The sequence below is a fragment of the Tachyglossus aculeatus genome, chromosome 15 (genome assembly GCF_015852505.1).
Source record: "Tachyglossus aculeatus isolate mTacAcu1 chromosome 15, mTacAcu1.pri, whole genome shotgun sequence".
NCBI lineage: Eukaryota > Metazoa > Chordata > Mammalia > Monotremata > Tachyglossidae > Tachyglossus > Tachyglossus aculeatus.
In genome coordinates this window covers 24,501,364-24,515,527 of record NC_052080.1, presented here as the reverse complement: position 1 = coordinate 24,515,527, position 14,164 = coordinate 24,501,364, and the positions used below count along the sequence as shown (strand labels likewise).

The following is a 14,164-nucleotide window of genomic DNA, read 5'->3' as shown; positions in this document are numbered from 1 at the left end:
CCCCACCCCCAGCCAGAGCCTTAAGAACCTTTCTTATACAAAACAGATTCACTCCGCTCCACATTGCCACAGCCACATTCAAAAGAGTTGGCTTCTTAGGCTAGACAGCCGCAGAACAGAAATAGGGAGAACCCAAGGATGAGCTATCCCTCCCCCTTTATCCTAAAATAAAAGTCTATCCAGTGCTCGAGACAGCATGAGAGTTCAACAAATACTGCTGGTTGGCTGTGTCTGAGGACTTGAAAGAGGGTGGGATGGAAGGGAAACTTCAAACAGGGGGCATTAGGTATTTTAATCGGGATATGGAGACAGATCCCTGTTCTCTACAGTATGAACAGTGCCCAGCACTTTTCAACATTTGAATAAATAGGATTTTATTACCTTGTTACATTTTAGTCTAAATTATGATCATGTTCACACAAATAAAACCAAATAGGAGTTTTCGTGTGGGAAGCAATGTGGTGCATACAGAACATGAAAATTTTCACATTGGTTTAGTTGGAAGAAAGCCATTTTTTTATCCCAAAACAGAATGAGTGCTGGGCAGCTTAACTTAGGGGTCTCCCCAGCAGGAATGTCAAAACTGCACAGTAATTTTAGAGTGTGGATGGGTCCTCATTAAGGGAGGCAAATAGGCCTTAATGGTGGCATTTCAGCCAGAACCACGCTCAAAATGAGTCACCAAGTTCATAAATAACACAGGCTCTTCTCCTTATTTTATGACAAAATAGCAGTGACCTTTCTAATGCTCAATAAAACAAGGACTATCAGTTTAAATTTAAGACTTTAAGCTACTAGGATTAAACAGCTTCACTGAACATGGTTAGAGGTACCCATGAACTAAAGATGATGCTAAAAGCATGTGCCCAGCCCCCTGATAATCACCAGAACACAGAACATCTTGAGCTCTCTTACAGAGCTGCTATGTCAATATTAAAGAAAATCTGAGCATATTAGGAAGGCTCTAGTAAGCATACACCATTTTCAATCTAGACTGTCAGTATCTGAAACCACCCTTTTGTTGCAGCTTTAGAATTAGGCAAACAACAACTGGTCACAGAGCTCCAGTCTACAAATATGATCCCCTCAATATGAGAAGATATATATAGGTGCACTTAAATAGTGTAATACTGACATCATTGGAAGTTGAAGCCACTGGACAGATCACAGTGAAGCTTAAGTCTATCAATCTATTAGCCTGATAGAGACATAATACTAATACTTATGGTATTTGCTAAGTGCTTATTATGTACCAGGCACTGTTCTGAGCCCTGGGGTGGATACAAGCAAATCGGGTTGGACACGGTCCCTGTCCCAAGTGGGGCTCACAGTCTCAATCCCCATTTTACAGGTAACAGGCACGGAGAAGTGATGGGACTTGCCCAAGGTGACACAGCACACAGGTGGCAGAGCCGGGATTAGAACCAAGACCTTCTGATTCCCAGGCCCGTGCTCTTTACACTATGCTATGCTGCTTCTCTAACATGACTGATGTTACCTGCAACTCCATAGGGCAAGAGGGCTGTATACTATACTCACGTCCACTGTGAAAGAAACCCCTGGTACGTTATCCAGCCCCTTTCATTTGTACAGACTGTACTGTTCACATCAGGACCCCAGGGCATGTAAGGGAAGACTCCGAATAAATCTTTGAGCTCGTCAGGGGACAAAGCACAGTCTCTATCCTAAAAATACAAATAGAGAACCTGTATTTACATTATTGCTTAGAGAACAATTCTCAAACCCAAAATGTTCCCATTCCAGAGGGAATATGCTACCCAAGTTCAATTAATTCAGAAGGAGAAACCTTATTTAAAAAAAATCATACATCAAGCTGATGGCCAATATGCAAGAAAATGCCTCACAAGAGGGTGTTTACAAAAGGCCCTAAAGATGCTGGAACAAATAAAAGCAAATAAGTCACTTGGCATCTTTGGAGGATAGTTTCAAAAATATGACATGATACACAAAAACATTAAAAGCATTTCTGACAGGACAATTTATAAAACAGGTTTCATCAACAAAAGGGTGATGTAGGTTAGAATCACATCGGGATCCACGGTCAGAAATGAGCACTGGTGGTTTAAACCATTGGTCAAAAATCAAAAGCTTACCAAATCGTGCTTGTCAAAAATGCTTTGGAGAAACAAATATGCATGATGATTCAACTCTGTAGTGCAGTCGGAAGGTATTCTTAGCCTGAAAGAGAAGGGAAAAGAACAAAATAAAATATTATTATCTGGCTTTCATAACTTGAATACGAGGGAAAAAAAAAAAGGAAAATCAAACCTGAAACTAAAAATAGGTGTTTTAGCAGAATTCTCTACCAAAACACTTTATTTTGCCTTTCAGAAGAGCACATTTTCCAAAATGGGGTTTGAGGTGCCTTAAGAAGGAGGAACAGAGTTGGAAAATGTTTGGAGAAACAAGGAGGGTGTGGATGATAAGGAGGTCCCATGATGAGGTGAGAGATCATCATCTTCATCATCAATCGTATTTATTGAGCGATTACTATGTGCAGAGCACTGTACTAAGCGCTTGGGAAATAAAATTGGCAACACATAGAGACAGTCCCTACCCAACAGTGGGCTCACAGTCTAAAAGGGGGAGACAGACAACAAAACCAAACATACCAACAAAACAAAATAAATAGAATAGGTATGTACAAGTAAAATAAATAAATAAATAGAGTAATAAATATGTACAAACATATATACATATATACAGGTGCTGTGGGGAAGGGAAGGAGGTAAGATGGGGGGGATGGAGATCCAGGAGTTGTCAGTTATTTGGGAGCAGTGGAAGAAAGAGGAGAAGAGCAAGAATTCTAGAGGCTCCCTAGTGGAAAAAAAACACTAGTGAGAAAGAGATGAGGTGAAACTGGGACAAAAAGTGTTGAGCCAGGTTCTGCCCCCTTCAGAGGGGGACAAAGGGATCTGGAAGCATTGAAGGCCATCTCCTCATTGCAATTATTACAAACACTAAGGACAGTCTAAAATAAATGACTTCAGGAAATCAGGAAAGAAAGCAACTTCAGAGTAACCATTCATTCGCTCATTCATTCAATTGTATTTATTGAGCGCTTACTGTGTGCAAAGCACTGCACTAAGCGTGTGGCTGTTACGTCCAAGCATACAAAGAATACATACGGAGGGAATAGGTATTCAGGCGTGAGCTCCAGATCGTCGTCATAACCAAACCGACGCAACACCGTCCAGGTGGTTTCATGTCTCCCCCTCTGGATAAAAAGTGTGTGTAGAAAAAGAAAGCCTGGGAAAAAAAAAAAAAAAGGAGGAGATGAGGGTTAACAGACCTATTGGTCCAAAAGTTTCCAAATACCATTAAATCGCTCATTTAACAGTCCACCTGTGAGAGAGTTTGCATGACAAAGAATATAGAGAAGCGAGTCACACAAGCTCCCAGTCCTTGCAGGCTACAGAGCTTGCAGTCTAAAACAGATCATCATCATCATCAATCGCATTTATTGAGCGCTTACTGTGTGCAGAGCACTGTACTAAGCGCTTGGGAAGTACAAATTGGCAACATATAGAGACAGTCCCTACCCAACAGTGGGCTCACAGTCTAAAAGAGAACAGATGGTTCTCTTATGGGCCAATACGTAGGAGAAATATTTGGGGAAATGAACAATGACAATATAAAGCTAGAGTCTGGTTTGTAAATGAATAAATATTAGCTGAAAGCCACAAGGAACTGATGGAAAACCTGAGACCTCAGCTTTTTCTCTCTGTTATCTTACTGTCAGAGTCCCTCCCACCTTTCTGTCTGCCTCTTTTTCTGTCAGTTGTTGGTTCTCCCAGCCCTTCAGGACTCTTTACCCACCAGGTACTCAACAAAAGAGTTATATTCTATAACGACTTCCCATGATGTAGTAATAGTCAAAAGAAATTTTAGGGTCTTATGAGTTTGGCACCAACTAGAGAGCTCATTTAATCTTAAAATCTTTACATCGCGAATCCACTAAATGTTCTGGTAAGGGGAAATGGGGGATGAGCAAACCCGAAATATATTTCAGACAACTCTGCTCTGGCATTCCAAAAGGATGTATGCTGGAAACAGACAAAATGGTTTAGCAAGTCACCCAGCTCTTGTTTCAATAATGTAAATCCCTGCATTTCACTTTTATGTTCTTCATCTTGGCTGTGACTTCACGCTGCCCTGGCAAACTGAAGGGAACGCTCTGTTCGTGGCAAAAATGACTGGTATTTCAACAGCTTTCATGAGAAATCTTTCTACTTTAAGACTGATTTCGTGTTTTGTTTTGTGTTATTTTTTTTTAAGGAAAAAAAAGAAAAAGAAAGCTCTTTGAGTAAAAACATTTCCCCAGATGCGTATCTTCCTCAGTTGGACCCATTTCTCTGAGAATTGTCCTTCCTCATCCTTGATGGTTTCCCACCCCAAGCCCACCCACCACTGTACATCTGCAAGCTTAGAAGCCTTGAGCCAAGTGCCTGTTTTTAAAGGAGTAGTTCCAATTCCGAGACATGCCACTACTGTCCTAAGCACCTTTGCCTCCTGATAAATTTATATACGTTAAGGTCAAGAGGCAAAACACCCACCTTTTAGTGTCAATCCATTGTCAGCCACTCCATCACTTAGATTTTTTCTGACTACATTCTTGACATCTTCCAAGGCTTGAGGAGCTAATGGAGTGTTAAAACAAATTCTCTAAGGAACAACATAAAAGGGGTTAGGCATATTCAGAATCAAATCAGCTAAAACCTTTTAAACATCAACCTACAAAGGAACCTTAAATGTTTTCCCTAAAACCAACCTTATGTCCAGACCAGCAAAGCATATATGACGCCTGGAGGGGGGGAAGAAAGGGGAGAGAGAGAAAGAGAGAGAGACAGAGAGAATATGAAGGAATCCTGGGTCCCACTTCCACACCTGAGGAGGAATCCAAACAGTGTCCTTGAGCCTTCACCAGGATCTCAAAGAGAATCCTGACCCTTTCTCATCTTCAAAGCCTTTCTGAGATCACACCTCCTCCAGGAGGCCTACCCCGAGTAATCTCCAATCTTCCTATCTCAACTATCACCTGGGCCCACTTGTGCCATTTAGGAATTTACGTTACTACAGCCCCGCTGTACTTAGGTTCATGTTTTAAACTCTTTTATAATAATAATAACAATGATAATAATAACGGTATTTGTTAGAACAGTGGCCGGCACTGTTCCAAGTGCTGGGGGATACAAGACAATCACGGTGTCCCACGTGAGGCTCACGGTCTTCATCCCCATTTTACAGATGAGGGAACTGAGGCACAGAGAGAAGTTAAGTGACTTGCCCAAAGTCACACAGCTGACAAGTGGCGGAGCTGGGATTAGAACCCATCACCTTTGACTCCCAAGCCCAGGCTCTTTCTACTGAGCCACGCTGGTTCTATCCTTGAAAGGAGGCCCTAGTGAGATACTTTATACTCACTCAAGCAGTTTATTCAGCTCTCTGCACAAAGGTGACCCTTAATAAGTGTTACTGATGATGACGCATCCTCTCTCAGGGTCTGAAGTTCCATAGAAAAGGGGAGATGATTGGTCCTGTTTCCTTATGGCTCAAGAGTGGTCCTTCTTGAACTCCCTACCCAGAGACAAAACTGGAATCCAGGCAACTCCTAATTTCCTTAAAAGTTTGGGCTCCTGAGCATGTAGGGCAGTAAGGAAAGACAGGTGGAAGACACAGCAAAAGAGAAGACAGAACAGTAAAATGGAGAGAGGAAAGTGGATTAGGAAAGAACCAAAGAAGAAAGGCCACAGACAAAGGAGGAGGAGAAGAAAGGAAAAAGAGCAGGAAAAGGGAAAGGTAAAGAGAAGAAAGAGTAAAAGGAGAAAGGAGAACACAAGAAACTATGAGAGGGGAGTTGGAGAGACCAGGAGGATGAAGACAGAAAGAAAGAATAAGTGGAAATGAAAAGGACAAAAGAATATGGAATGACAAACAGAGGAATGGAACAGGAGACCGATACGGTTGTGTTAAAATCTCTCAAATGTTTTGCCTCCTTTATCAGCATCGAAGATTGAGATCAAACTACATAAACCTTAAATTAAGGTGGCCTGTGGGCAACACGCTTATTACCTAGAACTTAGAATGTTCAATTGCACATTTGTTTTCATTCAAATTCAACCCCTTATGGATATTTCTGCCAGTTTTCCCCCATTACAGCACGAGTTCCTTGCGAGAGGAAATGGGTCTTACGTTTCTGTTGTCTTTCCCAAGGACTTAGTACAGTGTATTGCACTCAGTAAATACCATTATTACTACTACCAGTACTACTAATTATTAGAGGCACAAAACTAACAAAATTCTAAATAATTACACTATCGTGCCTGCAGAGAACCAGCAGGAGACTCTTTGGATAGAGTGAACACTCAATAAATCTCATCGGATCAATTATATGGGAAGAAAGCCCACAACTTAAAAGAAGTGGGAATGTCAGGATGAACCAAAGAGAAAACAACACCTCTTTTGGGGATCTGTTCATATCCCATTTAGAGGGCAAATAATTATCTACAAGATTTGCAAAAGTTCTCCCCAACCAGTCCCCTTTCGGTTTATAAAAATGACACGGATTCTTTGTGGGGGTCTTACACACAAAATCCTGAATGCAGGAAAGAGTCAAAACTCGGCATTTATTCTATCCTTTATTACCTCACTGTTCACTGCATAATGTTGAAAGAGATCCTTCATTCTTAGGCTCACCAGATTTCACGCTCGATGAAATCGCTTTATGAGAGAGCATCATTCTCAAATGGACCACACTGACAAAATCAAGCAATGGTATTATTGAGCGCTTACTGTGTACAACACTGTAGTAAGCTCCTGGAAGAGTTCAATACAATAGGGTAGGGACATTTTCCCTACCAATCCAACTGATATTTTAAAAAAGATATGATAAATGAATACACTCAATCAAAAATGACTAAGGAAATTGAGGCCTACCTGAAAGAAGTTGAGTTCAGCATCACTCAACGTTCCGTCGTTATCCTGATCAGATATTTTGAAGATGCGAGTAAGAGCTTTTATACATGCCGGTTTCATCTTCAGGTTAGAAAAGAGAAATTAAAATCGTTAGTTGATCATACTAGTTCCTTTGCATTTGATTTTCTTGAGTAATGTTGAGATGGCTTTTGCTGTCCTTGATTTCAATCTTTTATTATTTTTTCCCCACTGTCAAAATTATGAAATAATTAAAAAACCAACATGGTACAAGATAATAAAAACAAGCAAATCAAATATCCTACTTCTAAACAGGTACTTTACTGAACACCAGTTAGAGCAATAAACGCTTACTAATGCCCAAATTTCATTTTAATTTTTGTTTCCCTATTTTGGACTCGGATATGGACTTGTAAACCAATACCATCCCTTTCCCTACTCAGAGACAAATAGGCCACAGCATGCAACAAAAAAGATCTGCACTTGGAAATGTATTTTACATGTTTCATGAGGTAAACAAAGGGTAAGCCATTGCTTCTACAGGAATAGAATGCATATTACTGGGTTTGGATTTTTAAGGTTTTGTCTGATTTAACCTAATTCCATTTTTGAAAAAAATTAGGATTAAACCCAGGAAATCCCCTCAGCACCCAAACTTTCCTTTTGTTTTTTTGGGGGGGATTTTTTTTTTAGTTTTTCTTAAGATTTTCCCATCAAATAGGCTTTTAATGTATAAATCAGTTGTAATTCTGCCATAATTAATTTATATAGCTTTAGCCTCTTGGGATGTCATCTGAAGGATGGGAATGAGTGTCCTAGTGAGAGATTACTCAATCCTACTCTAGTAGCTAAAAGTGACTAACTCATGTAGTAGCTGGGCAGGAAAGTGACTGAAAATATACCAAGTAACCTAATAATAAAAAAGGATCACATTTCAGAAGCTTAAATAGAAAGTTGGTAGGAAAAATTGTGTCCAAAAAATTCAGCAAAATCAGCACTGTACTGATGTTTTCCCACTGCAAACACAGAAAAAATGATCAAAATTACCTCTTTTTCCTCTGGACAGTAGAGAGGTCCTGTTGGATGTAGGACAGCTTTTTGCGCATAATAAAACAGCTCTGAGATGTTCTTCAAGTTTTTGGCTGAACACTGATTTTTAAAAGAGTTGCAAAGTTGACATTTCAGGGTCAGGGGAACAACTTCTAAAAATAATACATGCATGATGACTCTGAACGCGCTCATTTTCTTGGAGAATAAGAAACCCATTTATTTTTTGTTTCCTCGAACATGCAAATCTGTGATGAAAGTTGGAAGAGAGCTCAAGACTGCTGACTGCTAGTCCGGGCATCTCCCCAGCTGGCTTCGCTGCTAATGTTAAGCTTATTTTTTCCATACATAATTTAGAGGCATTGCACTTGAATTCACCAAGAGCAAACTTCCCAATCAGGGCAGCATACCTCCACACAGGTTTCTATCTCTGTATACTGGTTCATGATGGGAAGGATGGTCTCCATACTACTATATTCCATGAGATCAGACTTGTTTCCGACCAGTATCAAAGGGAGTCTGAAACACACAGGACACGGGGGAGATTCGGGGGTAAAAACCAGTTCACAAAAGGTAAGTTTCTATTATAACCTTACCATCCAATATTGGAACATTTTCTTTCATCTCGACCCAAACCAAATGATCAAGAGAATTTCAAGTGGCTCATGAAGAAATCCTGAGCTTATAGCTGCACTGCTATGGTTTCTTTGATTCCATTTTCAATTCAGAATATCCATGTCCCCAAAGAGGCAACCGGCTGAAACCGCAAGCACATTCACAGGACAATGGGAAAACTACATTTCTCGCCCACATCCTTTCACCCACGTGCTCCCACAAAGCAATCAATTCTGCTTCTCAGTCTCCCTCAATATTTCCCCTCCTGCCTGAATTTGAAAATAACCTGGAGGCCAGATTAAGAAACCCTAGATGGCCAGGAAACACAATCAAGCTTTCTCTCTTCCAGACTGACAGCACCAGGACCGTTGCAGTCAACAGAGGCAGGGCAGCCCAACATTCACTCATGGAAGGAAGCTGGCCTTGCCTCGCGAGTGACAAATGGAGAATACATCCCAAACCACCAAACCTGATGAGCAGAAGTGCCCAACAGCTGAAGATTCTTGCCAGACCAGAACAGAGCCAGCTTTCAATCTAGCTCGTAGGCCAAAGATGTTTATACCTGCTGTCTTTGTCTGTTCTCTCATTGATGAGGGGAATCCACCGGCTGGTCACCTAAAATGAAGAGGCTGGTTAAGGCACTTAGGAAGCAGAACAATCAGAGCTGGAGCTACCAATCAATCATATTTATTGAGCGCTTACTGTGTGCAGAGCACTGTACTAAGTGCTTGGGAAGTACAAGTTGGCAACATATAAAGACGGTCCCTACCCAACAGTGGGCTCACAGTCTAGAAGGGGGAGACAGAGAACAAAACAAAACATATTCACAAAATAAAATAAAATGCCACTGAGGTAGCCAGCAGGGGCCAAGGGTACTGAAGCTTGAAGGAGCCCATTCTAGGTGATAGGAAGAAGGAAACTCCTAAAGCTAAGTATCCTCTGTGAAAAACATCCCGTATCTAGTCCCCCAAGTTTGGCTCAAGCTGGGCTCTGTAAACACCACACCGGAGTTGGGCCTGGGTTAAACTAGGATTGAATGATTGGGTTTGGGACCGACTTTTTATCCAATACTCTAAACCAAGATCCGTACTGGGGGCTTGTTGGCTGCTGGGCTCTCACTTTACAGAGGGATCCCCAAACCGTTTACCCAAGCGCCAACGCAGAAACATACCTTATCAATAGAATGCTTGTTGTTAACCGCATACACTATGCAGATGACGTTAGCCTAGAAACAGAAGGAAAAAGAATGAATAACTCAATAGTGGAAGTTCTTAAATGAGTAACCGAAGAGGAAAGAGGTTTGCCTTGGCTCCAAAACCGACCGAGTCTGAGATCATAGAAGTAAATGTACAGGCAAGTCTGGAGAGCCAAATGACCCAAGGTGAACAGGGCGAGAAACATTACTGAGAAATTCTCGGCCGAAAGGAGGCTACACAATACCACCCCTGCCATGAGAGGAAGTAGATGAACAGACCAAAGGAACTTTAAAGGGCAGAGATATCTCCCTCCAAATGCCACAAAAACCCCACACAGCATAACTTCAGAAGATACAAATTTTCTAAGGTAGTAACACAAATCCACTAAAACCCCAGGAGAAGAAAGATCCTTGAGGGCAGGTTCATTCATTCATTAACACCTATTGAGCACTTACTGTGCGCAGAGCACTGTATTAAGCACTTGGAAGATGCAATTCAGCAGTAAAGGGTTCTGGGCTACTTATTCTTCTGTACTCTCATGACCTTTGCACACAGTAAGTGCTCAATAAATGTCACTGATTGATTGGCTGATTGATGGTGATCTTCCCCAAAAGAAAGTTTAACAGGTCAAACAAACTAAATTGGGGGGAAAATACACATCAGCCACCTTTTCTTTAAAGCTTTAAGATAGCTCCAACAAAGTCTGTTTCTGGCAATAAATCCTCAGATGAATAGGGAACAGTGGAAGTTGCGGGGGGAAAAAAAAGTGAAGGAAAATCATTTGCATTCAGGAGGAAGACTTGAGGACAATCTGAATACTAATTTGCCCAATGGCTTGCTTGGCTCCTGACCTGGAACCCTGCTGATACCTTTCCTTGATCCAATTATCCTAGCTCCAGGAAGCTGGGAGAATATAACCAACTCTGTTATGTTGTATTCGCCCCAATGCTCAGCACACAGTAAATGCTCAATAAATGGGATTGATAGGGAATGAGATGGGAGTTCAGGATTCACATCAGCCCAGCAGCAGCAGCACTGTCAAAATGGGCTGAAGGAAGGGGACAGGACAAGAGTAAAGAAGGCAACTAGATTGGGAGCCACAGAGCTAAGGAAATAGGAGATGGCAGAATGAAGGAGAAGACACAATAGGATGCTCGAGGGAAACTGGAGAACATGGACAGAAGGGAGGGTGGCAGACTGAAGGGAAGACACAATAGGATGCTTCAAATCACCTTTCTTTAAGCTTCCATTGCAAGAACTTTAGATATGCATCAAAAATGTTCTAGTCTAAGACCCCATCACACGATGGAGGTGGCAGCAGTTAATGTGGAAGAGAGAATCATGATGCCAAAAAAGGAGTCGGAGAAGTGGCAGGAGTGTTGTTGGGAGACCCAACCGTGGGGAGCTTGGCTCGGCTGTAACCACGGAACCCGGTCAGGGTGGGGAAGAAAGTGACTGAGGGGAACCTGATGAAGGCACATAGTAAGCGCTCAATAAATACGATTGATGATGATGACTGAGGGGAATCTGACGAAGGTCACCCCTGGCCTCTCCTAGGCTCCCCTTAGCCGGGACTCCTCCCCAACCTTCCTGCTCCTCTCTTCGAAGCTCCTTCGGGTTAGCTGTCATGGCTCAGGGGGAATGACAGGAGGGATATTGATGGGGACCGTGTGCATAAGAGTATCCGATAACTAACCAGCATGCTTGCTGGATTTAATAGTCTTTTATTATGACAAACTAGAGATCTCTGTCTCCCCCTTTTAGACTGCGAGCCCACTGTTGGGTAGGGACTGTCTCTGTGTGTTGCCAATTTGTACTTCCCAAGCGCTTAGTACAGTGCTCTGCACACAGTAAGCGCTCAATAAATACGATTGATTATAATAATGGCATGTTTGGATGTCCGCCTCCCCCTTCTAGACTATGATGGTAGGGACCGTCTCGCTGTAATAATAATAGTAATAATAATAATAATAATGATAATGATGATGGCTAAGCGCGGGGAAGGTTACAAGGTGATCCTCTCCCCCTTATCCCCCTCCTCTCCCCCGTCCATCCCCCCATCTTACCTCCTTCTCTTCCCCACAGCACCTGTATATATCTTTGTACATATTTATTATTCTATTTATTTTACTTGTACATATCTATTCTATTTATTTTATGTTGTTAGTATGTTTGGTTTTGTTCTCTGTCTCCCCCTTTTAGACTGCGAGCCCACTGTTGGGTAGGGACTGTCTCTATATGTTGCCAACTTGTACTTCCCAAGCGCTTAGTACAGTGCTCTGCACACAGTAAGCGCTCAATAAATACGACTGATGATGATGATGATCTCAAAATCCACCCATTGACTCAACAATTCAGAAGTGAGTTCAAAAATGGCATTTTCCAACAACACAACTTCAGGACCACAACATGTGAGATTTGATCTTGAACACGTGAAAACTCTCAAATGATGTGCAAGGAATTTAAAATCTTGGGCTTTTTGCCCTTCTCTTGGCATCTTGTACTTTATGTCTACTTTTTCACATTTTCCTCCAATATTTGTTGGCTTTCTGGCTTGCCGGTACCTCTTCAGTGCCCTCCCAGCCCGTTGGGAGTCCCTTCTCCACCTACCTGCTCCTCTGGGGACCCTGTCTTGCCTGCTTTGAGTCACTCCCCCACCTCCCCCATCTGCTCATTTTATGCTGGGTTCCGACTCTGGGCCAATTAATGCTCCATTCAGAGTTTTCTCTACTCTTTCTCCCTTCTCCTGGTTCAGGTAATTCTCTCCTGCTTTTTCTCCTCTCCTCTCGATTGCAGGTGCAAATGGGGGTAGGGGAAAGGAGGAGGAATGATTTCCAACTATCAGTGGGATTTATTAAGCACTTACTGCATGCAGAGAACTCTACTAAGCACTTGGAAGAGTACAGACTAAGTAGATATGATCCCAAGCCTCAAGGAGCTTAAAATCTAGCAGGGGAGACAAACAATAAAATAAATTACAGGTATTACTTGTACATTATAAGGCAACAGAACAGAATCTAACTGCACCATTTCACTCACCTGGGATATTTCATGATGGAGTTGTTCATCACTCTGCTCTGCTTCTGTAATAGAGAGAAAAGTTACGTTAATGGGGAAAAAAGAAATATGGCTCAAATTTTAGTCTTTCACAAGTGTCAACTGAACTAAAATGTATTCTGCTGAGCTTGTTCTAAGTAACTGGCAATATTTTTAAATGCTTGCCAGTTACATATACTAGGCCTTCAAATTCAAGTTGATCTGTTTTAAGGCTCTACATCCTCAAACAGCCAGGGTTTTCTTCAACAAATACCAATAATTTAATTCTCAAATAATATTAGTGGAAAGAATGGATACCCGAGGAGCAGAGCACTACCTACCTCTCTAGTCCTCCTTTTTGTCAAACAGACCATCTTTTTAGGAAAGGCTGATTTTTTTTTTCTTATCACCAGCACAAATTAAGGGAGAACATATACTATTACTGGGATCTATAAGGCGGCAGACACTCATTGCTTTCCTAGGGAATGAACTGTACAAGAAAGAACTGCAAGGTGCAGATAGCCTAGAAAAGCCAACCTTGGCCAACAATCTCAGGAGTCTGGAATTCCCTTTAGGAACTCTGTCAAACTACGATCCCGGGAAAATCCTTGTTCTAGTGAGAAAAGCAGGTAAGAGCAGAACCACCAGTCTAGTCACACTGATACTTTATAAGCAAATCCCGGAACAAAGCCTGCTGAAAAAAAGTCACTTTGCCTAAATGTGAGATGAAGGTTTAAGGAACACATAAGATATCAGAATTAATATGCAACAAGGTTTCTCAGACATTGGGTAGGAGCCAATGCCTGGGTGGGTGGTAAGGCAATTGGATGGGAGGGTTTGGAGTCTGGAGTTGGTGTGGGTCACGTAAGGTGCGTCTTTCCATGTCCGGGATTCTCCCCTGCACTTCCTCCCTTCCGGCTTTTAAGATCACTGCAAGGGAGACATATCTAGAGAAGCAGCATGGCTCAGTGGCAAGAGCTTGGAGTCAGAGGTTGTGGGTTCTAATCCTAACACTGCCACTTGTCAGCTGTGTGACTCTGGGCAAGTCACTTAACTTCTCGGTGCCTCGGTTCCCTCATCTGTAAAACAGGGATTAAGACTGTGAGCCCCAGGTGGGACAACCTGATTACCTTGTATTCCCCTCAGTGCTTAGAACAAGTGCTTGGCACATAGTAAGCGCTTAGCAAGTGCCATCGTCATAATTCTTATTATCTGAGCCTTTTCAACTGTGGAGGAGGGGTGATGTGGGGATCACGCAGTCCTCAGTTGAAAGAGTTTGAGAACCCCTGCCTTTAAAGCATTAGGAAGCAAAGAAG

General features: G+C 42.0%; 1 protein-coding gene across 4 annotated transcripts in view; it reads right to left on the bottom strand.

Moving 5' to 3' along the window:
* The window catches only part of RHOT1 (ras homolog family member T1), a 46,782-nt gene that overhangs the window by 17,285 nt on the left and 15,333 nt on the right, over positions 1 to 14,164 (bottom strand). For all 4 annotated transcript variants that reach the window (XM_038757492.1, XM_038757494.1, XM_038757495.1 and 1 more), the window contains exons 4-13: positions 12,852 to 12,895; positions 9,788 to 9,841; positions 9,179 to 9,231; positions 8,412 to 8,520; positions 8,002 to 8,103; positions 6,958 to 7,056; positions 4,578 to 4,686; positions 3,150 to 3,270; positions 2,115 to 2,199; positions 1,540 to 1,685 (exon numbers count right to left, since the gene is read on the bottom strand). In XM_038757492.1, coding sequence (XP_038613420.1) covers positions 1,540 to 1,685; positions 2,115 to 2,199; positions 3,150 to 3,270; positions 4,578 to 4,686; positions 6,958 to 7,056; positions 8,002 to 8,103; positions 8,412 to 8,520; positions 9,179 to 9,231; positions 9,788 to 9,841; positions 12,852 to 12,895 — 922 coding nt within the window. The remainder of the gene's footprint in view (positions 1 to 1,539; positions 1,686 to 2,114; positions 2,200 to 3,149; positions 3,271 to 4,577; positions 4,687 to 6,957; positions 7,057 to 8,001; positions 8,104 to 8,411; positions 8,521 to 9,178; positions 9,232 to 9,787; positions 9,842 to 12,851; positions 12,896 to 14,164) is intronic.